At 44.3% G+C, this 27,108-nt stretch overlaps 1 protein-coding gene across 1 annotated transcript in view; it reads left to right on the forward strand.

Moving 5' to 3' along the window:
- The window catches only part of DNAJC10 (DnaJ heat shock protein family (Hsp40) member C10), a 61,189-nt gene that overhangs the window by 21,218 nt on the left and 12,863 nt on the right, over nucleotides 1-27,108 (forward strand). The window contains exons 7-16 of the mRNA XM_088476362.1: nucleotides 2,263-2,356; nucleotides 3,820-3,897; nucleotides 5,563-5,606; nucleotides 7,840-7,977; nucleotides 9,966-10,055; nucleotides 10,980-11,093; nucleotides 11,222-11,336; nucleotides 15,465-15,592; nucleotides 22,062-22,178; nucleotides 22,325-22,426. Of these exons, the coding sequence (XP_088332488.1) occupies nucleotides 2,263-2,356; nucleotides 3,820-3,897; nucleotides 5,563-5,606; nucleotides 7,840-7,977; nucleotides 9,966-10,055; nucleotides 10,980-11,093; nucleotides 11,222-11,336; nucleotides 15,465-15,592; nucleotides 22,062-22,178; nucleotides 22,325-22,426 (1,020 nt within the window). The remainder of the gene's footprint in view (nucleotides 1-2,262; nucleotides 2,357-3,819; nucleotides 3,898-5,562; nucleotides 5,607-7,839; nucleotides 7,978-9,965; nucleotides 10,056-10,979; nucleotides 11,094-11,221; nucleotides 11,337-15,464; nucleotides 15,593-22,061; nucleotides 22,179-22,324; nucleotides 22,427-27,108) is intronic.

Raw genomic sequence — 27,108 nt, forward strand, 5'->3', positions numbered from 1 at the left:
TCACCGGGAAAATGGCCACCACGCCATTTTCCCAGTAATCAGAGTTGCTCCTGCAGCATCGACGCTGGTCTCCGGAGAGGTAAGTATTAAACAAGGGTGCGCGATGTGGCCACCCCCTGGACCCAGGGGCCCGTGTGCGCCGCACACCCCGCATCATCCTAGATACGCCAATGGAGCACACACAACTAAATTCTGTACCAGTAGCCTTTACTGTGTGTTTCTGATTTGTTCTCCCAACGGCCCAAAAACCCCTCCTCCGGATTTTAGTCAAACAGAATTTTATTGATTTTTATATTAGCAATATCAAAAACTATCAAATAAGTCATTATCCAAGCACTCCAAAACTATTACGTGAGTAGCAGCTTAAATATAATCTAATCGTAGATTATCAAAAATAAAGAATGGGAACGCAGAATCGCTTAGAAAACAAAGGGCCTATAAACATGTGTTACTGTTTGTCTGTGTTCATTTCTCATTGACTGCTCAGTGCATTTATTATCTGGCTCAGTCCTCGGTACATTATCGTTTTCTTAGCACTTCCACGTTCCCATTTTATTTTTCATATTCCCAATACGACAATAACTTTGTGTAACAGGAGGAATAATAATAGCAGAACACTCGTCCCGGGAGACATGACAAAAGGTTCTCTGATGTCTTCTTTTGACTGTCTAGCCCCGCAGTGGATGCATCGACACTGAGATTGGAACATTCCTGCTTTTATTATCCATTGCATTGTCCCCTCTATAAATCAAGATCTAATAAAATGTATTTGTTTGTAAGTCAGTAATTAAAAATAAATAAATAAAAAATGTTCGTTACTGGTTTATTAGACCATGGACTGTTGCCAAAACCTGTTTCACCTTTTAGGATCCATAAATTGATTTCTTCTATAGTGCTACGTACTTAGGTGCTGTCATTCTGTGATGGAACATTTAAAAGGTAGAACTAAGCGGTTCCATCAACATCCTTTGTAAGGCGCTAAGAGAATATTCTAGTGGCTGAATAGGGTGCAGCATGTTCTGGACTCTGCTCTCCCACCACGTGTGCAATCTGCAAATACATTACAACCATTTCTGAACAATCTTTGCCACGATCAGCAGCTGCCTTCATCAATCTTTTTCTGTTCATACACATTGGCAATCCTTTTACATGGGGTAACAAAGATTTACGATTTAACTTGATATAAATGAGAGCCTGGCATGTTACCCCCTGACTTGTCCTCATCCTTGGAGTTTCTTACTTCTCATCGCCTGGTAGCGCACGTTCCTTAATTACCACTAGATAATGTCGCCACCTGTTGAATTGCCTGAAACACTGCACTATGATGAGGCCGCACCAGCAAACTTATGGGCCTAAATTGACCCATGGAGCTCGACCTCCCTTAGCAGCCAATAGCATCTGTAGGAACCATGTCCACACAGACGGCGAGCCCTGCATTCAACATATCTTCCTCCTAAGTATCATACCACTTCATATAAGACTGTAATGCAAGTGTGCACCGGGGATGCTTAATGAGCCATTTTTCTTAGAGACACTCTGGTTCTCTTTTTGGCTTCGCATGAGATGGCCATTACACTCATACACCGCCATTGCCAGGTGGTTAAGAGTTAATGGATTTGCCGGTTGCCCTAGAAATAACTGCTGCCCCCAGGTATACAGTGAGGGGTGGGGGAGCCCTGCTCAAACACTTTTTGCTGCGTGATCTCCTACCTCTTGTCATCCTATGCAAACTCATGGTTAAGGTGTCATTAGTGCAACATAAGGGTGCAGGATAAGTGTGACTATAACTGCATTTCATGTAAGGAGTTCTCTTACAAGCTACACCCAGTAACGCTTATCGGACAGCTCCATACAGTACGCAAAACAATGTTAAAAAATTTAAATGGGAATGGCGTTTATAGGCACTGGGTGTGGCGAGCTTGATGAGCGTTCATGCTTTAGCCAGTTAAAAATATTTTACCAATCTCAGCGTGTGTTTTCAGCTGTATTTTTCTATAGGCCATTTAAGAAACGTTTTCAGCTTTGCTTTGCTAATGGAGCGACTGTTGTGGACATCCTTATCTACGGGTCCTTTAACTTCGTGTGCATATAAATCACTTACGCTTTTTTATGCTTAGAACTTGCTGGGGCCTAGAGCAGATCACTGCGGTCCCAGCGTTGTATGGAATGTGACATCGCATCGTGGGCTAATGATCTAACTTCACGTGGAAATGTGTCCGTGGTTTAAACTTTACTATTTTCATTTCATTCTGTCATTTGCAGACTCCAGTCAAATATTTTGGGGATCGGACAAAAGATCATTTGGTTAATTTTGCAATGAAGTATGTGTCAAGTACTGTAACCGAGTTATGGGCAGGTAAGGCTTCCCTATAATGTTTATTTAGGAGATGAGTACTTCTATTGTTATGGGGCATAATAATAAGTTATGGCAAGTAAATGGTGTTTTATTCAGCGTATAAAGTTTGGATATGTGTATATTATCCTTTTATGTGGCACTAGAAGAGGTATCACAAGGGAGGGGTGAAAGTGTACAAATAAATTATTGGTAGTTTTAAACCTAGATCACTGACCAATGCCTAAACCTATATATGTAACAGTTCCCACATATTAATAGAAATTTGGAATCTGCACCTTAAACGGTTGTTAAGCTGTGGATATTAAAAGTCTACACATTCTGATTGAAATTGCAGTATTTGTGGTTGGAACTGGTCCTTCCCTGCATGTGACAACAATGGGCCTGATTCAGTAAGCGATTACGCACGCAGTCTCACTGCGATGGTATGCTAATCCATTGCGATCACTATGCCGTAGCAGCACAACGTAAGGACGCCCACATTTGTGATGTTTAGCAAGACTGCAAAACCACTGGTACAATCGCAGCCTCACACACACTTGCACAGTCCCATTAGAAACATGTGGAATGACCTAAGGAGGGATGCGTACAGGAGAACCCCACGCATTTCGATTTTGTAACTTGTTTGTATGGAAGAGGGGGATAACATGACAGAAATGTCTATTATGTTTTTTCATTGAATCCTGTTGGTTACAGGTTAAAAGTGGAAAAATGTCTGAAATGATTCATCTTGATTTCAGGATTTTACATGATTTCATTTAGGGATGTGCAGGCTCGGATTAGTTCGGATTTTCCCGCCAAATTCTGATGATGATTTTTTTTTTTCCCGCCAAAAATCGGGTCTCTCAAAGAGGCACAATGTAATCTTTCATGGACAAACATCATCATTCCTGGACAGCAGTCCATGAAAGATGATTTTTGTCTATGAAAGATGATGTTTTGCCTCTTTCTGGGACCAGATTTTGGTCAGGAAAAATCTGAATTTGGCAGAAAAATAAGAACTAATCCGAGCCTGCACATCCCTAATTTCATTATATCCACTAAACATCTAAATAACCATACATTACATTCACTATGTTACAACTGTATCATTTTCTTCTAAATTCACCTTTACATGCCTTCATGAAGCCGGCCATCGCCTGGAGAGGTATAAATAGTCTCTAGCATTAGTGTGAGCGTCCCTTGCGTTGTCTGTAGTATGCTCGCTGTGTCCCAGAGTAATTCGCAGACTGTAAAATGTCTGCCAGCTATCACGTGGCTCCTAATACAGATGAAGGCGTTAATACAGATAGCACCCAAGGGAAGGACGCCGTCTATAGTTGATTTTATGATGAGTGTTTTGTTTGGTCATAATTGAACATTGCGTTTACACTTTTAGTCTGTGCTAATATAATGTTAGATTAAAGAAAACTAATAATATTAATGAAGATTTTTTTTTTTTTTTTCCTTGCTCCTTTTTTAATTAGGAAACTTCAGAAGCTCAATTGAGAATTCATTTGAATCAGGTGTTGGTTGGCTGATCACATTCTGTGCGGACACTGGAGGTAACCTTTCTATGCACATACAAATACGATTATCCTCTTCCAGTAGCTCGTACATTTCATATTACACTGACATTGTCTTCCTCAGGGCCCACAGTGTTGTCAGACCTGTGTTACAATGAAACGTTCGTCATTTTACTGGCTGCATATATTGTATAATCTCAATTGTTCTTTGCAACGTCATTTTCCCCCATCTCCAGTATCTCAATTTACTTGCATTTATCCTCTGTATAATAATCTAATATACGTGCAATTGTAATTATATACGCACCTTCAAGTAACTTGTATTGAGTCAAAATAAACTGCACACTATCTCAGGACTCCCTTAATACATCTAAGCTACATGCTCCCAGCTACTTTGTTACGTGCTGCTTCAGACCTCTCTAGTGCGCGGCTCTGATGGAAGAGAATTCAGAGGCCGTGCATAATGAAGGCGCAGGAGGCGGGTGGCTCTGCAAGGGAAATACATTTATTTTGCTTGCGGCCCACAGTGGCGGTTCCAGGCAGGGGAGAAGTGGGACTTCAGCCGCCCAGCACAGCGCACAACAGCATGCGCTGGGCTGGGGAGAGGGGCAGCAGTCTCTGCTCTTTCCCTGCCCTGATGTTCCGCACACTGGTACTCTGCTATGCTGCTGGAGCCGCTGACACAGCGGTAACAGGCAGAAAGGAAGTGTTACAGGGGGTTGGATTGCCCTGATCGCTTCCCTCCCCTGGATCAACCACTGGAGGCCCATGACCATTTACTAAAACTTGTCCAGTGCTCCCCCCTCCTCAGCGGAAATCTGTATTATTCCTAAGGTGCAGATTCAGTTTAGCGCGTTATTATGCGCATTAACTCGCAGAAGGCTGATTCTGCTCGCAGCTTATGGAGAGCGAGCCAGATCAGCGGAAGAAAAATGCGCAAAACGAGCTGCCAACGGCCACTTGCGTGAAATTGAATCTGCCCCTAAATGTGGGATTAATGTCATTTTTAGCTTTGACTGAACCATTTTTACAAATGTTTTAAATAATGTAGTTTTAAAATTCTAAGGCAACACGTAATTCTGGTTGGCAATTGCTTATCAATGTCTTGGGCTGCATGGATACATTTTACCTATCTGTAGCGAGTTTTTGGTCACCTTTTTATCTTATACAGAAGCCAATGAGTTCATTCAATGAGTAGATGTGCTGTCTGTGCCAGATCATATTGAGCCTAGACCTTTGGCAATTTCAGGGCCATGCACCCTAAATGGTGTTGCCACGTGTTTGGCTAGTGTGTGGTATATTCTGGTTTGTTTTTTCATTTTACTATTGAATACAGATGTGTCTTTGCAAAACTAGCCTCAATACGCGATAAAGCGCGATTTGCCTAGCGTGAGTGAGCCGTCAGATCCCGTGGAACTCTGTTAGCGGCGGGCATCTTTTTTTTTTTTCGCCAAAAAAAATAAAAAATACCTCTGTTGATTAATTTGATACGTGACGCTTGTATATCTGTGTGCGACTCAGTTTGTAAACTGCACATTTTCAGCCAAAAAAGACACCCGGCGCTAGCAGTCTCTCACGGGACCAGGTGGGCGCCAAGAGGGGCTGTTTGACGACTGCAGAAAAGACGAGTGAGGAAACGTCTGCATGTATCGTGTAGCATGTACTTCCAAGTCTTTTTAATCTTCACTTAACCTTTTGTTCCAGACTGCCTCTCCTCCCAGACACGGCTAAAGCTGGCCGCCATGCTTGTAAGTAGTCTTCGCCTTGTGTAGAAATCCTTTTTTTTTTTTTTTTCTTTTTTAAGGCATGAAATGCTTCATTCTACATGTAGCGTTCCATTGTTTTCTGAAGGGCCCCTTCCAACACTAATCAGTTAGTTTCAGTTCACATAAAAATAAATTATTGCAGAATTACATATTGGAGTTTAGAAATTCGCTGCCTCCACTGTGTTTTATAAGTCATTAATACATCTAGCTCCCTGAGTTTTAGTTAGTGCACAACTGCCCACCACAGCCACCGGACTGCCACACACACAACTATTTTATTGTATTAGAGCTCCCTTATATCTATTCGCAAAAATATATAAGTGGTCGATCTATATTAACATTTTATTGTAAAAATATTATTTTTATTTTGAATGAATATATTGCAGCAGGATCAGGCACAATTGAATTAGAGGCAGGAATGTTTTTTTTTACGGAGAGAGGTACCTTGGTCCCTTCTGCTTTCCAGGGTCTTCCGTGAGTGGACACCGGGATGAGAGAGGAACCTGGTAGAACTCCGATAGAAGAAGAGATACAGGGGGATACATATGCTGAAGGTGGAAATTAGCAAGCAAGATCATGTGTAAACCAAAGGGTGTACATTAGTCACCTATGATTTATCTACACTCAGATTTTTTTATTGAAAAAAAAAAAAACGTGTCTGTATCTAATTCAATTGTGCCTGATCCTGCTGCAATACAGGTATATTCATTAAAAATAAAAATATTTTTACAATAAGATGTTAATATAGATAGGTCACTTGTTTATTTTTGCGGATAGATAAAAGGGAGCTCTAATACAATTTTTTTTTTATAGTAGAGCATAACAATCCCAATTTTTTCATTTGAAAAATATGAAAAGTTAATTTTTAATGTGAATAATTATTCAATTACACAAAAAAAAGAGTGCCCCACCAAGGAATCGCTTTGCTAACAGTTGGTTATTCCAATTGTTATTTTTGTTCTAGATACTTGATTCCAGGGAGCACCTCCAGCATTTAATCATTAAATCAGTCTATGTATAAATGCATTTAAGTGTGATAATTATGATATTTATGGCTGGTTTCGTTCATGTATTTAAAATATAAGGTGGTTGAAATCCTGTGCGGGATATTTTGTTCTTTTTGTCTGTGGCTGTGTTAAAATACACAGTAGCAGCAGGAGGTGGCTGTAGCAGAAAGACGCTCACTGCCAGCTTTTGTGATCTGCCGCTGCATCCGAAGACTCAGCTTCAGATTATCGGCGCGTACAATGGTCATCTGAGTAACCTTTAGGTATCTCGGGATGGCCGGTGAGTTCACGCTGCTGGAGCTAGTGAAGCTTTGTGTTGGAGGACGCAGGCCCTGGCCCTCGGCACACCTACAAAACAGATCTGGCACGCCCACATTTTGTAAAACGCTCCCTCATTGCAGCCTTTTCCCCGCCGCCAAAAGGCTGAAGACTGTCACTCAGCTGCACAGTTCAATAAACCTCGGAGATGTACTAGATCTAGCCTCAATACGCCATGCGGCGTGAGATGCCTGGCGCGAGTGAGCCGCCAGGTCCAGTGAAACTCTGGAAGCACCAGGCGTTTTTTGTGTCTTTTTTTTTTTTTTTGCCGAAAATGCGTCTTGGTTGCAATGCGATGGGGCTAGGATGCACTGATTTATTTGATATGTGATACTTGCATCACATCGGTATGCAACTGAGTCTGCATACGAAACACGGCGTAACTTGGCGTGGAAAAAAGCCGCTGCATCGTAGCAATTCGTATATAGATTCAGAGACTCTGTGGCACACAGATATACAAGTGTCGCATATCAAATTTATCATCACGGTCTCCTGGTGTGTCGCATTGCGACCAAGATGCATTTTTGGCAAAAAAAAGATGCTTGGCGCTAGCAGAGTCGCATGGGAGCTGGCACGCAGAGAGAGGCTGTTTGGCGTAATGGCTGCAATGATGTAAGAGGTCACATCTGTATGTAAACCGTTAGATTTGCGTAGGTACATTTCTGAATTAGGCCCACAGAACGGTAAAGTGCAAACTGCATTAGGGCTTATCTCTAGATTAAAGATTAGAGGGCTGAACCTACCATATGGGTCGGGCAATATCACCACACATTGAACGATCGCATTTTAAGCATCCAAACGGTTTACTGATTGTGCCGGAATTGTTGATGGCTGATGAGACAAGACCTTCACATTAAGACATTGAATGATTCTTATTTCTTGTGACCCAGGACGGACTTGTCAGCATCGGTTGGATGGATTGTTCCACTCAGGCTGATCTCTGTGACAATTTGGAAATCACAACTAGTACTACAGCTTACTTCCCGCCTGGAGCCACCCTATCAAATAAAGAGAATAACAGAGTTTTGGTAATTGCTTACGGCTTTATCATATACAGCGTCTGCCTGGTAACGTTGGATAAGAGGAGGTACACTTTCGAAACGTCATTGTTTAGGCCACGCTAATGTATGAAAAATGCTACATCTGCCGATAACTGTATGAAGTTCCCATCGTATAAATGTTCTTCTTTCCTGTAGGAGCTATTACATCCAATCCCTGTTTTAGAATATTTAACACTAAAAATAACCCAATCAGTAGCACTCTCATTTTTCAGCCGATGTAAAGGACCAGCGCTGAGGTGGGTGGGATATTAATCAAAATATTAGATTAGTAAAATTGCATTAAATGAATGCCACTGTGGATAAGTAGATACCACTTTAATTGTTAAAATAACACCAGTACAATGATCACACATTACAAAACAGCAGCTAACATAAAGCCCACTGATATGGGATGCCTGCTTGAATTTATCCTTATTGATCCAGACTTTTTATTTCATTAATTGCACTCACATATGTTTGTCAATGGGATATGTTGGACCGCTGGCAGCTCCAAAGACCCGCAAGTGGTTGTTGAGCAGTTTGAGTCCAAACACCTGGCAGGTGTGATAGCGGTAGATCCCCTGTGCCAAACCACATACAGGTGTAACCAAGTCAAGGTTAAGGAACTTCAGGGTGTCGAGCTCCAGGATGTGGGAGTGGGTGGTGGAACTGAGGGCCTGATTCAGAGCCGGACGCTATTTGCGCTCGCTCGTTCAGAAAAAGGGGCCGGATATTTAAATAGAGCGCTCGCTCTTTGCGGTCTGTTGACGCCTCTGTCTGAGCGAGCGAACAAAATATGCGCTCGCTATTTTGTAAAGACGCCCCCTGGCCGTTCGCATCATACGACATCTCCGCTATTTATTAGATTAATTGAGTACATCGAAAGGCGTCTGAACTGCTCGCAGTGCTTGTGGTTGGATTTTCCTACCGCAATCATGTGAGCAGTTCAGGCTAAGAAACAATCAAGTGACGTGGCCGATGACGCTGCTTTGTTAATTATGCACACCCATTAAACGCCCGTTTTTGACCGTTTAGCACGCCTGCGTTCGGATCTCCACTCCCCGTTTTAAAGCACCTTCCCCTGTTACCACCCACAAACGCCTCATCCTGTCACTCAAAATAGCAGGCATTCGCTATATTGCGAGCACACGATTTCCGACCGCATTGACTGGTTGGCGCATGCGCATTACGATCCATACGCATGCGCAGATGTGCGAACATCGCTCGGAGCGAACGAGTGGCTCTAAATCAGGCCCTGTATTCTCCTCTACTTGAAGATGTTCTGCAGTAGCTCTACTAGTCATGAGACTTGAAGCGCATCCAATACCATTGGGGGCTGTTTTCTAATATGTTATAATTGCACTGATGGTATTTTGACAATTACACTGTTTTCTGCTTCTCCACAATGGCATATCTTTAATTTTATTTAAAGTAATATTTTGATTTACTATTTCTCGTTCCTCAGCGCTGTTCCTTTTAAATAAATTTATTTTCCGGTAGGGACTGACTATCCTACACAGCAGTAGAGGTGGATAGTAATACTCTCATCTGCGTCATAGTAATAGGTTTCATTTTTCAGTCGCGCGACCTCTGCCCCTGGGTAAAATGACCACAGCGATTCAATTACAGACCCGCGAGCAGCTCTGACAGCCGACAACGCTCATTTGTACTTGCACCTCAGGAGGGTGTGAGCAGAAATAAGCGTTAACTGTTGCTGGGGGAATGTTCATGGGGTCTCTAATGGCTTGGTCCGAGCACTTTACCCACGGGAAAAGGCCACATGGCTAGCTCAAACTGCCCCTTAGGGCAAAATTTACTAAGCGACGGGTTCTAAACCCCGGCGGTTTGGTGGCAGTTTGACGGCGGGTTCTAAACCCCGGGAGTTTGGGGACGTAAAATAATTCTCCTTTGAATCCCTTTTTGAATGAAGACACACAATAGAATACCAGTTTATAATTTGTCTCTATCTTGTTTAGTTCCTAAATTCTCTAGACGTGAAAGAGATCTACAGCGAGGTCATGAAACATCTTCCCGACTTGGAACTGCTTTCTCCAGATTCTTTAAAGGTAAACAGAGGTGTAATTATATGAGGCGCATAAACTGTTTATTACTGAAGACTTTGGGCCTGATCCAGGGGGGTCTCTTACAGGCTCGTATGAGGACCCATTCTAAATGTCAATAAATTCTAAACTGAATACTAATGCCGCCATACGTACATCCTGATGGGTACACGACTTCTCGCATACAGAGAAAGTGGGGCGGTAACCCACTTCTCATCTAACTCATCGCGATCATCGGCACTTACCTCTATGCCAAGTGCAAGAGATCCGTCTGAATTTGGCGCTACATGCGCAGGACTTAGGGATTCCAGCCTAGGATTGACCTGTCTAGGGCTGTTTGGCATTATGGCAGGGGGACCCCCACACTGCATGTCCCCCTTCTATAGTGTCACCAGCCCTGGCTGTTTCAGCCTACAGCTGGTAATTAAAAAATAGGTGGATACTCCACCTCCAGTTTTTCCCAACCTACTTTTCAATACCAGGCTAGTCTAAAGAGGCCCAGGGCTGGATATCAATTTGGCGAGGATCCTCACGCTGTTTTTTTTCCCTACGATTTTATGGTTTTATTTCACATTTTCTAACATTGAAGCATGCACAGATTGTATCGATCTGTGCAGTGCGTCAAACCCCGCAGCAAATTTACGGCAGATTCTCATCTGTTTGTCGGTGGGAAAGTGGCTTAAACCCAGCAAGCAGCGACTGCAAACTTAAAACGACAGTCAAAGCTGATTCTTAGTAAATTCTGTATTTTTAGACTCTTAACTGCCGTCAAAATCCATAGGATTTGAATTGACAGCAAAACCTGTTCTTCGTAAATATACCGCCTAGAGAGCAATGTAAATGGTGCAAATACATATTTGGATTTTTTTTCGTTCTGAATATCGGACTGCATGTAACATAAGTTTGATGGGAATTCTTCTCTTTCTTAAGGACAGATTAACATATCATCGCTGGCTGGTATTCTTCACCTATGGAAGTGACGATCAGTCCTATCTTCCAGAATTCAAGAAACTAAACCTCTTGCTCCGCAGTGAGCACGTTCAGGTACAGGACCCCCGCAGCCGTGTGATCGCAGACCGCTGCCTGGAAGTGTCATCTCCCAGTAACAAATGGATGCTTTCATTTTCCTAATTTGATCTATTAAATTTAATTCATCTTTGTCTTCTTGTAAGGTTGGACGATTTGACTGCCAGGACAATCCATCCACCTGCAAGTCCCTGTATATCCAGAAGCCTTGTGTAGCAGCGTTTAAGGGGAAAGGTGTCAATGACTATGAAATTCATCATGGTGAGAATCTGGGGTAACTTCCTCTTCACGTTCCTAGTGGTTTTTATCTAGACCAGCCCATAAATCATTTTATTTGGTTTTTATCTATAAAGGGCTGAAATGGTAAATGTGCCGTATAACGTCTTGTCATATATAGTGTGAGCAAAGACCATTGCTTGCTAGAATGTCAGAGATGGGGTCTGATGCTGGCCACACATCCAACCAACTTTCATTCAACTGACAGACTGTCCAACTTGTTTGACCAACTAATGTGCTCCACACATCTAACCTACTTTGTCTTCAGACCAACCAGCTGCTCTCCAGCTGAATGATCCTGACGTCACAGAAGTAGGCTGACGCTGCCTGCCTACGTCTATAAAAAAGAGAGAAATTAATTTAAAATGGCCATTTACTTATATAGTACCATCAGACCTTTCCACATCAACATTTGTCACACATGCCACCTCCACCCCTGTATGACGGCGCATAACACAACACCCTCTCTCCTGCATGACAGCGCGTCGCTCACCCCCTCTCCCCTGCATGACAGCGCGTCGCAAAGCCCCCCCTTCCCTGCATGACAGCGCGTCACACAATTCCCCTCCTGCATGACAACATGTGACACAATATCCCTCCTGCATGACAACATGTGACACAATTCCCCTCCTGCATGACAGCGCGTCACACAATTCCCCCCCTGCATGACAGTGCATCACACAATTCCCCCCCTGCATGACAGTGCATCACAAAAGCAAAGGAAAAGAATTTGGAGAGTTTTTTTTTTTGTTTGTTTGTTTTTCTGGACAAGCTTCGCTATAGCAATAACCCATTAAAGAAGACTTTAAGGGCGATAAGTGGGGAGAGCGGTATTGGTCTCATATCAGGAGTTTGGGGGCAGTTGTAGCGTGGTGTAAATGCTGAGGGACATTAGTTGGCAGGTATGGGACTTTTTAGGAGCTACATATGTATAGAATATATATAAACTGTGTTGGGATGTGGGGTAAATATAGGAGAACATTGTGCAAATCTGTGAAGCTATTGATCGATCTTATAGTAGTTGGAATATTCTGCAGAAGAGCAGCTATGGTTTGCTGTAGCTAATAACATACAGTGGTTCTTAACGGTCATTTCCAATTTCAAACAAGTGGTTTCCATTACATACAGTATATACAAGCCAAAGCACATATTTGCCATGGTATCTGATACTTCTTTATTACCAGTTATTTATATAACACACACACACACACACACACACACACACACTTTCGCTCCTGTACTCCTTTGTACAGGCACAATACAAACTGTAGCGGAGACCGCCAGGCTGCAGACAGGTAGTTGGTGCTATCACAGGGGTGATAGTTCTTTGAGTTCCTTCTTCATGATAGATATAGAATTCTGTCCCTTGGCGGGTTGAACTAAGCATCACATCCGCAATGCGGTACAATCCCGTCTCTTATCGGGTACATACTGCGGTTGATTACCGTGGTATGTACCTAGAAATGCAATGAAAATCTCAAAGGACCGCTCTCCCGATAAGAGCTGTCCTTTGCGATGCCCCCGGACGGAATCAGTATGATTTATGCAGGCGTTTCTAATCCCGACTGCGGCAGCCCGGCAGAGGTTGAAATCCCGATCATCCATTAAGGTAAGTATAGCTAATCTAATTTCTACCCTAACCCAAACCTCCCCCTTCCCCGCAGCCTAACCCTAAGTCTCCTGGGGGGGGGGGGTGGTGCCTAACCCTAAGTCTCCTGGGGGGGGGGGGGGTGCCTAACCCTAAGTCTCCCGGGGGGGGGGTGCCTAACCCTAAGTCTCCCGGGGGGGGGCGTGCCTAACCCTAAGTCTCCCGGGGGGGGGGGTGCCTAACCCTAAGTCTCCCGGGGGGGGCGTGCCTAACCCTAAGTCTCCCGGGGGGGGGGGGTGCCTAACCCTAAGTCTCCCAGGGGGGGGGGGGTGCCTAACCCTAAGTCTCCCGGGGGGGGGGGGGTGCCTAACCCTAAGTCTCCCGGGGGGGGGGGGTGCCTAACCCTAAGTCTCCCAGGGGGGGGGGGTGCCTAACCCTAAGTCTCCCAGGGGGGGGGGGGTGCCTAACCCTAAGTCTCCCGGGGGGGGGGGGGGTGCCTAACCCTAAGTCTCCCGGGGGGGGGGGGTGCCTAACCCTAAGTCTCCCAGGGGGGGGGGTGCCTAACCCTAAGTCTCCCGGGGGGGGGGGTGCCTAACCCTAAGTCTCCCAGGGGGGGGGGGGTGCCTAACCCTAAGTCTCCCGGGGGGGGGGGGGGTGCCTAACCCTAAGTCTCCCGGGGGGGGGGGGTGCCTAACCCTAAGTCTCCCAGGGGGGGGGGGGGTGCCTAACCCTAAGTCTCCCGGGGGGGGGGGTGCCTAACCCTAAGTCTCCCAGGGGGGGGGGGTGCCTAACCCTAAGTCTCCCAGGGGGGGGGGGGTGCCTAACCCTAAGTCTCCCAGGGGGGGGGGTGCCTAGCCCTAACCCTAACCTCCCAGGGGGGGGGGGGGTGCCTAACCCTAAGTCTCCCAGGGGGGGGGGTGCCTAGCCCTAACCCTAACCTCCCAGGGGAGTGCCTAACTTTAAGTCCCCCTCAGGAGCGGTGTCCCAAAAAAGAAACACATTCACTTTTATTTGGTAACTCCACCTGAAGATGGCGTTACCCACCGGGACGAACCATTCGAATGCAACGCATTTGGGTGCTTTATACATATGAAAAATGTGGTAAAACCCCCGAAAACAGCATTTTCGGGGGTTTTACTGCATTTTTCCCTTTAGTACATCCTGCCCCAATCATTGCTTGTAGATCGGTCATTTATTTATGAACTGTTATTTTTTACAGCAAACAGAGAGGCCCATTTATAAACGAGTTTTGTCATACGCAATATGTTTTAAAACTTGAGTATGATAATGGTGCTCCAGCCAATCTGCTCCCAACTGTCATTTTTCAAACCGATGACAGTTGGGAACCGACTGGCTGGAGCACTATTATCATACGGAATGAGTTTTAAAACTTGTTGCGTATGATAAAACTCCACGATAGATGGGTCCCACAATGTGTAAAGTGTGCTGATGCCTCCACCAGGAATACATTTGAAATACTAAAATACAGCAAATTGCTATAGAAGTTAATGGAACATTAGTATTCTATGGGTATTAATAAATCAATAGCACAGGTATTTCCTGGCAAATTTCTAACCCTCTTTATTTATTAACATATTATGCAGCGCTTTACGGAGAGTATGTCAGTCGTTCCATCAGAACCTGCCCCAGTGGAGCTTTACAGTCTATGGGTTCTATATACAAAGGGGGGTATCTAATTAGATGTGGTAAAGTACCGCGGCTAATTACCTCGCCCGGGGCTATCCAATTAGCCCTGAATTTGGCCTGACGCGGGATCTTATAGGGGGGGGGGGGGGGAGGGGGTTTCGGGACCTGATGTGTCCCGAAAAAGATCCACGATAATTGCTGTTTTTTTCACCTGAAAAAAGGCGAAAACACTTATAGCGGCACCTATGCGTTATCGGCAGAACTATCCTATTATTTCGACCGAAATAATAGGCTAGGGTGATAAAAAAAACATTGGTGAAAATCGGGGATGATCGGCGAAATATCCCTATTTTCCACCGATTGCGGGGGTCAATTAGTGCCGAATGATGTTCGGGGCTAATTGGATACCGCTCTAAGCCTTGGAGAGAGAGAAAGTGGATGTAGATAAAGTACCAACCAATTGGCTCCAAACTGTCATTTTTTTAAACACAGCCTGTAAAGCTGATTGGTTGGTACTTTATCTCTCTCAAAACTTAGTATATAGACGCCTATATTGTACACATGTACACACATACTCTTTTTGTCAGAAACAGATTAACCTATCCGTATGTAATGACCAGAAATTATGGATATTCTCCCTTCCCACCTACAGAAGACAAGATTCTCCCTTCTCTATGCCTTTTAGGGATCATTAACCCCTAATGGTCTTCAGTATTATGTAATACGTATTATTATAATTGCCTTGTACATGTGCATGCAGAGTAAGCACTTCTGTTGTAGAGGCTAATCATTATACAAATGTTGTGTCTCCGCTAACACCCTTTTAGTAATTCTACAGTTTCATTGGTTTGAATGTTTGTGATTTTTTTTAATTAAAGGAAAAACAAATCTTTATGATTTGGTGGCCTTCACGAAAGAAAGTGTAAATTCTCATGTCATTACACTGGGTCCTCAGAACTTCCCTGGGAATGAGCAACAACCTTGGCTGGTAGACTTCTTCGCGCCCGTGAGTAGAGGCTAATTTTCCGAAGCTTACTGTATATTTCTAATGGAACAGTAGAGGATTGGTCGATGAGTGTTGTGGAATGCTAGGCATCAAAAATAGGCAGTCTTGGGGTATTAAATGCACCCTTAGAAATGGCCGTCGGGGGACACTAGTGCCCATCTAGGAATATGGCACTTTAAGAATGAGGCCAAAGTCTGAAACTTGTCCACATCCAATATCCCCCCTCCCTGTAGTGAACCCGATTATTCTTCTAACCAAGCCCCACAGGTGAGAAAATAGACAAGGGGGATGTAGTCGGCATTCCGTCAGTCGTGATGCCGGCGGTCAGAATCCCAACCGCTGACATCCTGACGGGGTTAGGGTTAGGCACTGGGGGGGGGGGGGGGTTGTAGGAGGGTTAGGGTACTTGTCAGGCATGCGTCAGGATTCTGACTGTCCAAGGTCTGAAAATAGTATTAAGTATTACTTGAATGTTTAGAAAAGTTATAACATGTTATACCGTAGTTAATTGCTATCCTCCCAATTATCATGTTTATATAGGTTTGAGCACTGTACAAAGATCTGTGATTTATTATTTACTGTTGCATTGATCAATGTAAAATCCACCACAAGGAAAACGTAAGAAAGTTTCAATTAGCCGCAGTAAGCCACTTTTCTGCGTAAAACAGCTTATTGCGCAATCCTATTAGCCGCAACATTTCGCATGTGTGAATTCTCCATACCATTTGTCGTGAAAAATTTTCACCATCTCCTGAGTAGGTGAAAAGTTGTGCCAAACTCCTATTTCTTCTTCATGCCATAGGGGACACAGGCATTACCTTGGGGTATTAGGAGGCGTCAACTAGTTTAACTTTTTCTCCCATCAGCCCTGGCTCCTTCCCACCCCCCTATACCCTGCCCGGTATGCAGTCGGGAAGTCGGCGGACCTAATCCTGACAGCCAGCTTCCCGACTGTCATATCCCGGGAAGGGTCTAAGGCAGGCGTCGATATGCCGACGCCTGTCATTAGACATACGCCGGGAGCCCCACGCCCGGCATCCCGATCGAAGGGACGCCGAGCGCGGATAGCCGCGGGGGGAGGAGGGATAGGTTTAGGGTTCCCGGGGAGGACTTAGGGTTAGGCACCTCCCCCCGGGAGGTTAGGTTTAGGCTAGGGGAAAGGGGGGTTAGCGTTAGGCACCCCTGGGAGGGATTTAGGATTAGGCACCCCCCCCGGGGGACTTAGGTTTAGGTGATGGGGAAGGGGGGTTAGGTTTAGGTGATGGGGAAGGGGGTTAGGTTTAGGCACTGGGGGGGAAGGTTAGGGTTAGGCACCCCTAAGGGAGGGTTAGGGGGTAGAAAATGAAATAGGTTAGTATATACTTACCTTTGACGATCGGGATTTCCTCCTCCTGCCGGGATGCCGCTGTCAGGATTCCAACCGCCGGGCATGAGTCCGGCAGTAAATCATGCCGATTCCCCCTGCCCCCAGCCACAGGCAGTTCAGTTTTAGTTTGGTGCCTTGTAGGAGTCGGCACTTGGTTAGAGACTGCTTTTAAGTAGGGATGTGCGCCGGACCATTTTTGCAGGATTTGGTTCTAATTCGTCGTCTGGCTTTGGATTTGGATTTGCCAAACTGCGGTGACTGGATTTGGATTTTTTTACAAAAATTGACCAAAAAAAAGCTAAAATCACATAATTTGGGCTTTTTTTTTCTTCCTAGAGTATTATTAACCTCAATAACCTTCATTTCCAGTCATTTACAGTCAATTTAGACCACCTCACAGTTTAAATGATAGTTTTCACCATTATTGGCCAAAGGTTGCAGTGAACTGACTGGTTACCAAGCGACAAAGCAGCGGCATAGACACCACAGTTTAAAGCACATCTATGACACATTGCCACACAGCAGTGGCAGAAATGAAAAGTAGTGCACTCACCCAGTGGGGTACGGCCAGCAGAACCACAGTACTTGTTTACATAGTGGGCTACGGCCCTAGGTGTCGCAGTGCACAATCTTCACATTACACCGCACATAGTGCCCCTGATTCACATTACACCATAAAGTAGTGTCTCTTATTTATATTACGACACACAGTAGTGCCCCTTTTACACAATTCCCACAGTAGTGACCCTTTTACACAGAGCCCACAGTAGTAATGCCCACAGTAGTAGTGCCACTTATACAATGCCCCCAGCAGTGGTGTCCTTACACAATGCCCCCTATGCAGTGCCCCCAGTAGTAGCATGCCCCCAGTAGCAGTGCCCCCAGTAGTAGTATGTCCCCCATTAGTAGTGCCCCAGTAGTAGTAGTGCCCCCATTAGCAGGCCCCCATCAGTAGTATGCCCCCCAGTAGCAGTGCCCCCTGTAGCGCCCCCTTACAAACCCAGAAATAAAATAAGAAAAAAAAAACTTGCCTGAATCCCCGCATCTGCCGCCATCAGCTCTGCTCTATTACGCGCGGAGGGAGCCAGAAGACTGAGCTCATGAGTGAGCTCCAACCGGCTCCCTCCGTGCAGCAGCCAATGAGAGTCTGCCTGACTCTCATTGGCTGCTATTACAAACACACAGCTGCCGCTGGCGGCTGTGTGTTTGTGTCTGTGTAGGGCAGAGTCTGCCCTACACTAGAGGAGCCCTGACGTCTGATTCTCTCGCAAGAATCCGACATCAGGAGGCCGCCATTCGGCCCCGAACGGGGAAACGAGTAAGGCGGGGAACACCCGAACACTGTTCGGGTGGACTCTGATCCTCTATGTTCGCTCATCTCTACTTTTAAGCAGTCTAGCTTTTTATTTAATTTATCTTTATTTATAAGTACTCTTCGTACAGCTGCCGTTTGTTAGTTTACATGAACATCTGTCTTCCTGACAGCTATTGCGGCGACCCGGTGTGTGTCAGACTTGGGTGCGCTATCCTTTCTCTCTCCATTTCTGTTTTTTCTCTTGGACAGGGCCTTTCTTTGAAGTCGGTTGAGCTACCTTCCTAGGGTAGTTTCTAGATTTCTCATCTCTCTAGAAATTGGGGTCCCTATTATTTTTTTGGGAACCTGATTGTTTTTCAGAGGAGACCTTTTTGGACATTGCTACTTAGGACCCGGAGAACCACGTAGGAGAGGTTAATTTTTTGTCTTCTATATCTGTCACGGATGGCTCTGGCCTCCTTCAGGGCAGACTTTGGCCATTTGGCTCTTTTTGACTATCCATGGTGCAGGCCTTCCTATGCCGTCTGTGGGGAGGACTCATTCCATCATTCCACCTGATCGGTGGGTACTTTTTGGGCAGCTCGCCAAGGTGCCTCGTCTGAGCAACTTGATAGGGCGCCCGCCGTGGTCCTCCGCCCATACTTTCCTAAGATTCGATTAATTTGACACCTTTGCTACTGTGGTCGTGGATTTTGGCTGAAGGGTTGTCAGTGCAGCTCTGGCGCATCCCCTCTCTTATGGGGATAGCTTTGGGACGTCCCTAGGTAATGCCTGTGTCCTCTATGGCATGAAGAAGAAACTTAGATTTATGGTCTTACCTGGTTAAATCCTTTTCTTCGGAATCCATAGGGGACACAAAGTGCCCACCCTGACGCATCGGGCTTGTGGGATTTTTACTCTGCTTCCAGTCCTACTTTTGGTGGGTGTTTGGACCTCCTATGTATGTCTGTTTTCCTTCTCCTCTTCTTGCTCCTGCCTTGCGCTTGCTAACTAAACTGAGCTGGCTGGGGGCAGGGTATAGAGGGGAAGGAGCTGAGGCTAATGGGAGAAAAAGTTAACTAGTTGGTGCCCGGACTCCTCCTGCTCCAGCCTATACCTAAGGTAATGCCTGTGTCCCTTATGGATTCTGAAGAAAAGGATTTAACAAGGTAACGCCATAAATCTCCTTTTTTTGGCTAAAAATACAGGGACCTGGTTCAGAACCACAAGGACACTCTCCTTTAATGACTAATTAGGCAAAAAAAAAATGTTTTTAATTGGCTTCATTTGGCCATTAATGACGCATCTTTTTTTGGGATGAAAAATTGCAAAGTGCGGGAAAATGGGTTATTTGATGTGAGTCAGGTATATGGGGGTGCTGTATGGATGGGACAGGTATATGGGGGTGCTATATGAATGGGACAGTTACAGTCAGGTGCATAAATATTGGGACATTGACAGAATTTCATATTTTGGCCTCTATTCACTACCACAATGGCTTTGAAATGAAACCAACAAGATGTGCTTTAACTGCAGACTTTCAGATTTAATTTGAGGGTAATTGCATCCAAACCAGGTGAACGGTGTAGGAATTACAACGGTTTCTATATGTGCCTCCCACTTTTTAAGGGGCCAAAAGTAATGGGACAAACTAAACAATCCTAAATCTAACATTCACTTTTTAATACTTTGTTGCAAATCCTTTGCAGGCAATTACAGCCTGAAGTCTGGAATGCATAGACATCACCAGACGCTGGGTTTCATCCCTGGTGATGCTCTGCCAGGCCTCTACTGCAAATGTCTTCAGTTCCTGTTTGTTCTTGGGGCATTTTCCCTTCAGTTTTGTCTTCATCAAGTGAAATGCATGCTCAATTGGATTCAGGTCAGGGGATTGACTTGGCCATTGCATAACATTCCACTTTTTAGCCTTAAACTCTTTGGTTGCTTTTGCGGTATGCTTCGGGTCATTGTCCATCTGCACTGTGAAGCGCCGTCCAATGAGTTCTGAAGCATTTGACTGAATATGAGCATATAATATTGCCCGAAACACTTCAGAATTCATTCTGCTGCTTTTTCAGCAGTTACATAATCAATAAATACAAGGGAACCAGTTCCATTGGCAGCCATACATGCCCACGCCATGACACTACCACCACCATGCTTCACTGATGAGGTGGTATGTTTTGGATCATGAGCAGTTCCTTTCCTTCTCCATACTCTTCTCTTCCTATCACTCTGGTACAAGTTGATCTTTGTCTCATCTGTCCATAAGATGTTGTTCCAGAACTGTAATGGCTTTTTTAGATGTTGTTTGGCAAACTCTAATCTGGTCTTCCTGTTTTTGAGGCTCACCAATGGTTTACATCTTGTGGTGAACCCTCTATATTCACTCTTGTGAAGTCTTCTCTTGATTGTTGACTTTGACACATATACACCTACCTCCTGGAGAGTGTTCTTGATTTGACCAACTGTTGTGAAGGGGTTTTTCTTCACCAGGGAAATAATTCTTCTGTCATCCACCACAGTTGTTTTCCGTGGCCTTCCGGGTCTTTTGGTGTTGCTGAGCTCTCAGGTGCGTTCTTTCTTTTTAAGAATGTTCCAAACAGTTGATTTGGCCACACCTAAAGTTTTTGCTATCTCTCTGATGGGTTTGTTTTGATTTTTCAGCCTAATGATGGCTTGCTTCACTGATAGTGACAGCTCTTTGGATCTCATATTGAGAGTCGACAGCAACTGATTCCAAATGCAAATGTCACACCTAGAATCAACTCCAGACCTTTTACCTGCTTAATTGATAATGAAATAACGATGGAATAGCCCACTCCTGTCCATGAAATAGCTTTTGACTTGATAGTCCCATTACTTTTGGCCCCTTAAAAAGTGGGAGGCACATATAGAAACCATTGTAATTCCTACACCGTTCACCTGATTTGGATGTAATTACCCTCAAATTAAATCTGAAAGTCTGCGGTTAAAGCACATCTTGTTTGTTTCATTTCAAAGCCATTTTGGTGGTGAATAGAGGCCAAAATATGAAAATTCTGTCAATGTCCCAATATTTATGCACCTGACTGTATATGGGGGTGCTATATGAATGGGACAGATGTTCTTATGATTGCAGGTGGGTGCTACAGGTATATTTTTAAGGTTTTTTAAAAAGTGTATATAAGTGACACATGTATCCATTTAGCCATTTTTCTGCACCCCCAATTTAAAAAGAATTTTTATTTGACCAAAAAACACTTTAAATCATTACTCCACTGTATTAAAAACATGCATATAACAGCCATTTGACACATTTTAAGTACCCCAAATACATTTATTATGGCCACCAATACACTTTTTTTATACATTTTTCCTATATCCATTTTCCTTTTTTGTGGAACAGGCAGATTTGCCCATTTCCACCTATACTTTTCGCAGCTACCACCGAGAAAAATTATTTGCGCTAATGCCAAATCACGTCTCTGCAATAGTATTGCACGAAAAATGCGGACGCACATATGATAAGCAAAGATAACTTGCAAAGGATGCGATAACTTAGCGCGCGTTTAGTAATCGTATTTCTGCGGCTAATTGAATTCCCCCCCCCTAAAACAAAACACCCACACTGCGGACTTAGTCCAAAAGCATAAGAGTCAACAAAAAAACAGAGAAAAAAATTCTCCTTACAATGTAGCATTTATAAAGTATTAAACATACACTAAAATCAATGTTCAAATCGATTATATAAAACTGCAATTTTCCGTCATGCCGAAATCTGTTAATATTTAGTCAGTGACTTTTGTTTCTGTTTTCTTTTTGTGAAGTGGTGTCCCCCATGTAGAGCCTTACTGCCAGAATTACGAAAAGCATCAAAGCGCGCATTTGGTCATGTCCGATTTGGGACCCTAGACTGCACAATCCATGAAGGCCTCTGTAATATGGTGAGCAGATAATGGCATTTATACAAGGAGTGTAGCAGCGGCAGAGTACGATTTAAACGGTCTTGAACCTGTCTTATAAAGCGTTTGTAGTCTTAAATTGACTATTTCACGTTGTTCCATTGACGGCGATTGTTTTGTTTCCGCAGCATAACATAAGAGCTTATCCTACTACTGTAGTTTACAACCAGTCTAATATTCACGAGTACGAGGGACATCACAGCGCTGACCAGATCTTGGAATTCATTGAGGTACAGTACATAATATTCTAATAGCGAGAACCACTATGACATCAGAACAGTTGGGTGGTAGCGGGGTATTTGTTTTGTTGTTATGTAAACACCTCCCCTCCCCCCACCCATCCTTACAGCTGCTTAGAATGTAAATACGTTAAAAGGTTTATTAGGAATATTTGGGACTGCCCCTCTTAGTGCTCTATGGTTTGTGGATGAAGCTAGTAATTTGGAAAGCGCAAAATCAGATCATCCAACTAGTACTTCACAATTTTCTTACTTTCTTAACTTCTGTCTCCCTAATATACAGCATTGCTTATTGCAGCTATTTTTACGTCTATGATTAACTGCGGCAGTGGGGCGACATTGACTTTTACGTGTCCCATTTGTGCACTATAATGTTTTCTGACATTGGAGCAACTGTGCTTTGGAAAACTCCTACCTGTATTATGCTGGATGACCGAAACGGTGTCCCAAGTAAATTTACGAATAAGGCCTATTCTTCCATCGTTTTATACACTCCTTGCTGGGGGGTGGGGGGGGAATAAATTGCAAGAGATGTCCGTGAAGTGACAGTTGGGGGACCAGCAATTCATGGTCGCCAACATCACACATTTCCCCAATGCACCCCACAGAGGAGCACAGGAAAATGTCTGCAATTCTCCGGGATATGCGTAACAGCGGCACATCTCTTAATTGATCCCCCGCCCCTCCTTGAATTTTTCTTTTGGTGTTCTGTGACTGGTCGGCATTCGGGCAAGTCCCGTTCATAAGAATACGAAAAATGATTCACCACTGACTGTTCCGCAGTTTTTACATGTCATTTCTCTTGTGATTCATATAATGTCACTGCTGCAGGAACTTGTTTGAATCTCCTTTATTGACCCTTATGATCTTTAGAACGTAGATAAAAAAAACTTTTCAGTACATTGTATAAATGATTACCTTAGACACATACAATCAGCTCGGTCATCATTCACAAGTAAAGAAGTTTCTAGAACATGTCTAGAAATATTGCCAAGTACTTGTAGGTTCCTTCCCACACAGGAACACCAAGTACTCCAATAAAAATCCCAAAATATCAAATGCATCATTCAATTCATCTGTTTCAGTTTGGAAGTAACAGTTAGCATAGGCATGCTTTGTATATTATGGTTGTCTTCATATATTATTCTGTTCTGTTACTGGAGAATCTTATTTAGGAAAGAAAGTGGATCAGTAAGAAAAATAGCCGTTCTTAAAAATGAATAAATTATCAATCATTATTTCATATCCTAATCTATCATTTGCTTTGTAAGGGGAACATAGACGGAAAGTAGGGTGGGAGTGGGGCACACACAATTTATAGGGCGAGGATAATTACAAAACATAAACATGTATAAAGCCCCCTCTGTTCACATGTGGGGAATATGATAACGGAACTTCCAATTCTTTGCAAACAATGCAAATGTTTAAAATATTAATTCCTTATATAATTAATCTAAAAGTCCTTTTGAATAAAATTATGGAACCAATTTTTTTTTTTTTTTTAAATAATAGATATCAAATATAAACAAAAAACAGAAATTAACCAATAAATATAATCTATAACCTAAATCAGAGGTTTCCAAACTCTGTCCTTAAGGCACCCTAACAGTCCAGGTTTTAAGGATATCCTTGCTTGACCACAGGTGACTTAATTAGTACCTCAGTCAATTTAATTTAACCACCTGTGCTCAGTCATGGATAATTCTAAAACTGGAACTGTTTTAGTGCCTTGAGGACCGCGTTTGGGAACCTCTGACCTGAATGGAACGAGTAAAGACGCTAATAATTCCAGAGATTTGTTCTTAAAGGCTAAATCAAAGTCTATATTCAGTCCACATATGGATAATGTCTGCACATTAAAGCTGCCCCCACACATAGCGATATTTTACCCGATCTGGCCGATTCCGACACATTGGAATGACCGATCATGTAAAATATGGCCAAATACTGAGTAAATCGTGAGTCCCCGCTGGTCGCACATCGCATCGTCAGATCTGCTGTGCAGTAGGGCAGATCTGACAATCTAGGACACGATGCACTGTGAAAGTCTGGATGCAGTAGAGATCGTATTAAGACTGGACACCAAATTGTGTGGAGATCGTGTACAGAGCTGCCGGGGAGAGTTTCAAGGGAAATCGTACACATCGGCTGAACATGTGCAGATCGCTATGTGTGTGGGCACCTTCAGAATCCGTTCAGCTTCCTCCTGTGGGTTCTTCTTGCAATTTGCATCTCTCAGTAATATCTTTATTATTCTAACACATCTATATTTAAGGACATTTGGTCTCTCGGGCTATTTAAGTGTCTTGATACCCTATGTACCCAATTGAAGTACATGCAATGTACGTTTGCATTGTTGCGGTACACAGTAGGCATACATGTAGCCTAGCAATGTGTAATTGTTTTGCACACCCCTATGGTAAAATGCTCAGCGTTCAAATGCAACTGATTCCCTGATGGTTCATTTGTGTAGACCAGTGGCGTAACTAGGGGGGGGTCGGGCAGGGTGCGTGCCCTGGGCGCCGTGGGACCGGCGTCGCGGGGGGGCACCGCCGGCCACGGTCTGGCCCGCCCTAGTTAGCCACAAGTGTAGCGCTGACCGCAGTGAGTGCGGTCGGCGCTACACATTTACACAGGACCGGCGCTAGGCTTCCAGCGCTGGTCCTGTGCTGCACACCTGAGCCCGTTCCCTCCCCCTGAGCGCTTGCCCAATAGCTCCAGGAGGCGGGCTCAGGCTGTGCATAACACACGCATCACTGGCGGCGATGCGTGTGTTAAACAGCAGCCAATGAGAGTCAGATAGACTCTCATTGATTGCTGCAGCACCCACTGCAAGAGCCGGACTTCCGTCCGACTCCTGCAGTGGGTAATGGGACAGACATCATGACGTCTCTCCCATTATGCTGAGCGCGCCAGCCCGGGAGAACTGGCAGGGGGCGGCGGTGGCGGGAGGAGTGGTGTCGCGGTCCGGAGCAGCAGCGTGGATTCAGGTAAGTATATTTTTAGATATTTTTTTTTAAAACCTGTCAGCACTACTGGGGGCACAACGGGGGAGGGGGGTGGCTACTACTGGGGGGACCTCTACTGGGGGTGGGGGCACAACGGGGGAGGGGGGTGGCTACTACTGGGGGCACCATTATTGGGAGGACCTCTACTGGGGGGGGGCTATTACTGGGGGCACTTAATCGGGAGGGGGAACCTCAACTGGGGACCACTACTTTTGAACTACTACTGGGGGCATTATAAAAGGGGCCTACTACTAGGGGCACTGCACTGGGGGGACCACAATGGGGGCAATAACAGGACCACTACAGGGACCACTGGATAGGGGGGGTCACTACTGGGGCCTGCATCAGGGGTCCACTACCATGGGAGGGGGGGGGGACTACTGCTGGGGGCACTATATAAGGGGCTTACTGCTAGGGGCACTGCACTGGGGGTACCACTACAGGGGGCACTAGATAGGGGGGATCACTACTGGGTGCCTGCATAAGGGGGACCACTACTGGGAAACCTGCATGAGGGGGACCACTGCTGGGGGCACTATATAAAGGGCACTGCATAAGGGGATACCACTACTGGGCGCACTGCATTGTGGGGACTGCTACTGGGGGCACTGCATAAGGGGGAACACTACATAGGGCACTGCATTTGTGGGGACCACTACTGGGGGCACTGAGTAAGGGGAACTAATTGGGGGCTGTATAAGGGGGACCACTACTGGGGATACTGTATAAGGGGCACTACTATGGGCCTGCATAAGAGGGACCACAACTGCATACTGAGGGTACTGTATAAAGGGTACTACTGGTGTTAAGGTGCATATGGATAGGAATGTCCAGCGTGAAAATAAAGGGGTGTGTCATGTTGACATTTTTAAGTGACCACGCCCATTTTTTTTCCCATGCGCGCACATATCGGGTTGTGAGGGGGGTGGGGCGGGGGCTCCCTTTTAAAATTTGCCCTGGGCTCCAAATACCCTAGTTACGCCACTGGTGTAGACCCCACTATGTCACCTTCTTTTCCATAGTCCTATAGCCATAACATTATAGCAATGGAAGAACCCACTTCATCTCTTCTAGCCAAGTACATTTATTTTCTTTCATCATATATAGAATGTAACTTCATACAGTACTAATTTTTGTATTAAATCGGAAGCTCTTTTGTAAGTATCGTCTGTATCTTGAGAGTATCTGTCAAGTTCTCATCTTTGAAAGGGTGCATGCTAGTGTTTATCCAAAAGGGAGGCAGCGGAACTGATGTGTAATTATGTAATATTACTGTGTAATAAAACTTATATTAGTGTTTTTGTTTTTTTCTTTCTTTTTATTCCTTCTTTCTTTTGTTTTTTCTTTCTTTTGTAATTCCATTCAGGTTTGCGTAGTTTCTTCACATTGTTTTGAATTGGTCAACAGGGATATTATTAAGCCATTTCTTGTACTAGTTGCTTTTTTGCTGAAATACTGTAAGTCCATTGCCATCCACTGGTTTAGTAACACTCTCTGTTCTTAAATAAATTAATATTTTTAGATGTAGTTATCCTTTTTATGTAAATATCTTTAAAAATATTGGTAATAGAGCACTGTTTTCAACATAATGTAACTTTGTAGTCCTTTTTTTTTTTATTTATTTTTTTATTCATACTCTACCTCCAGACTTCGTTATGGGTATTA

Source organism: Taudactylus pleione, unplaced genomic scaffold (assembly GCF_031769625.1).
Source record: "Taudactylus pleione unplaced genomic scaffold, aTauple2 ptg000188l, whole genome shotgun sequence".
NCBI lineage: Eukaryota > Metazoa > Chordata > Amphibia > Anura > Myobatrachidae > Taudactylus > Taudactylus pleione.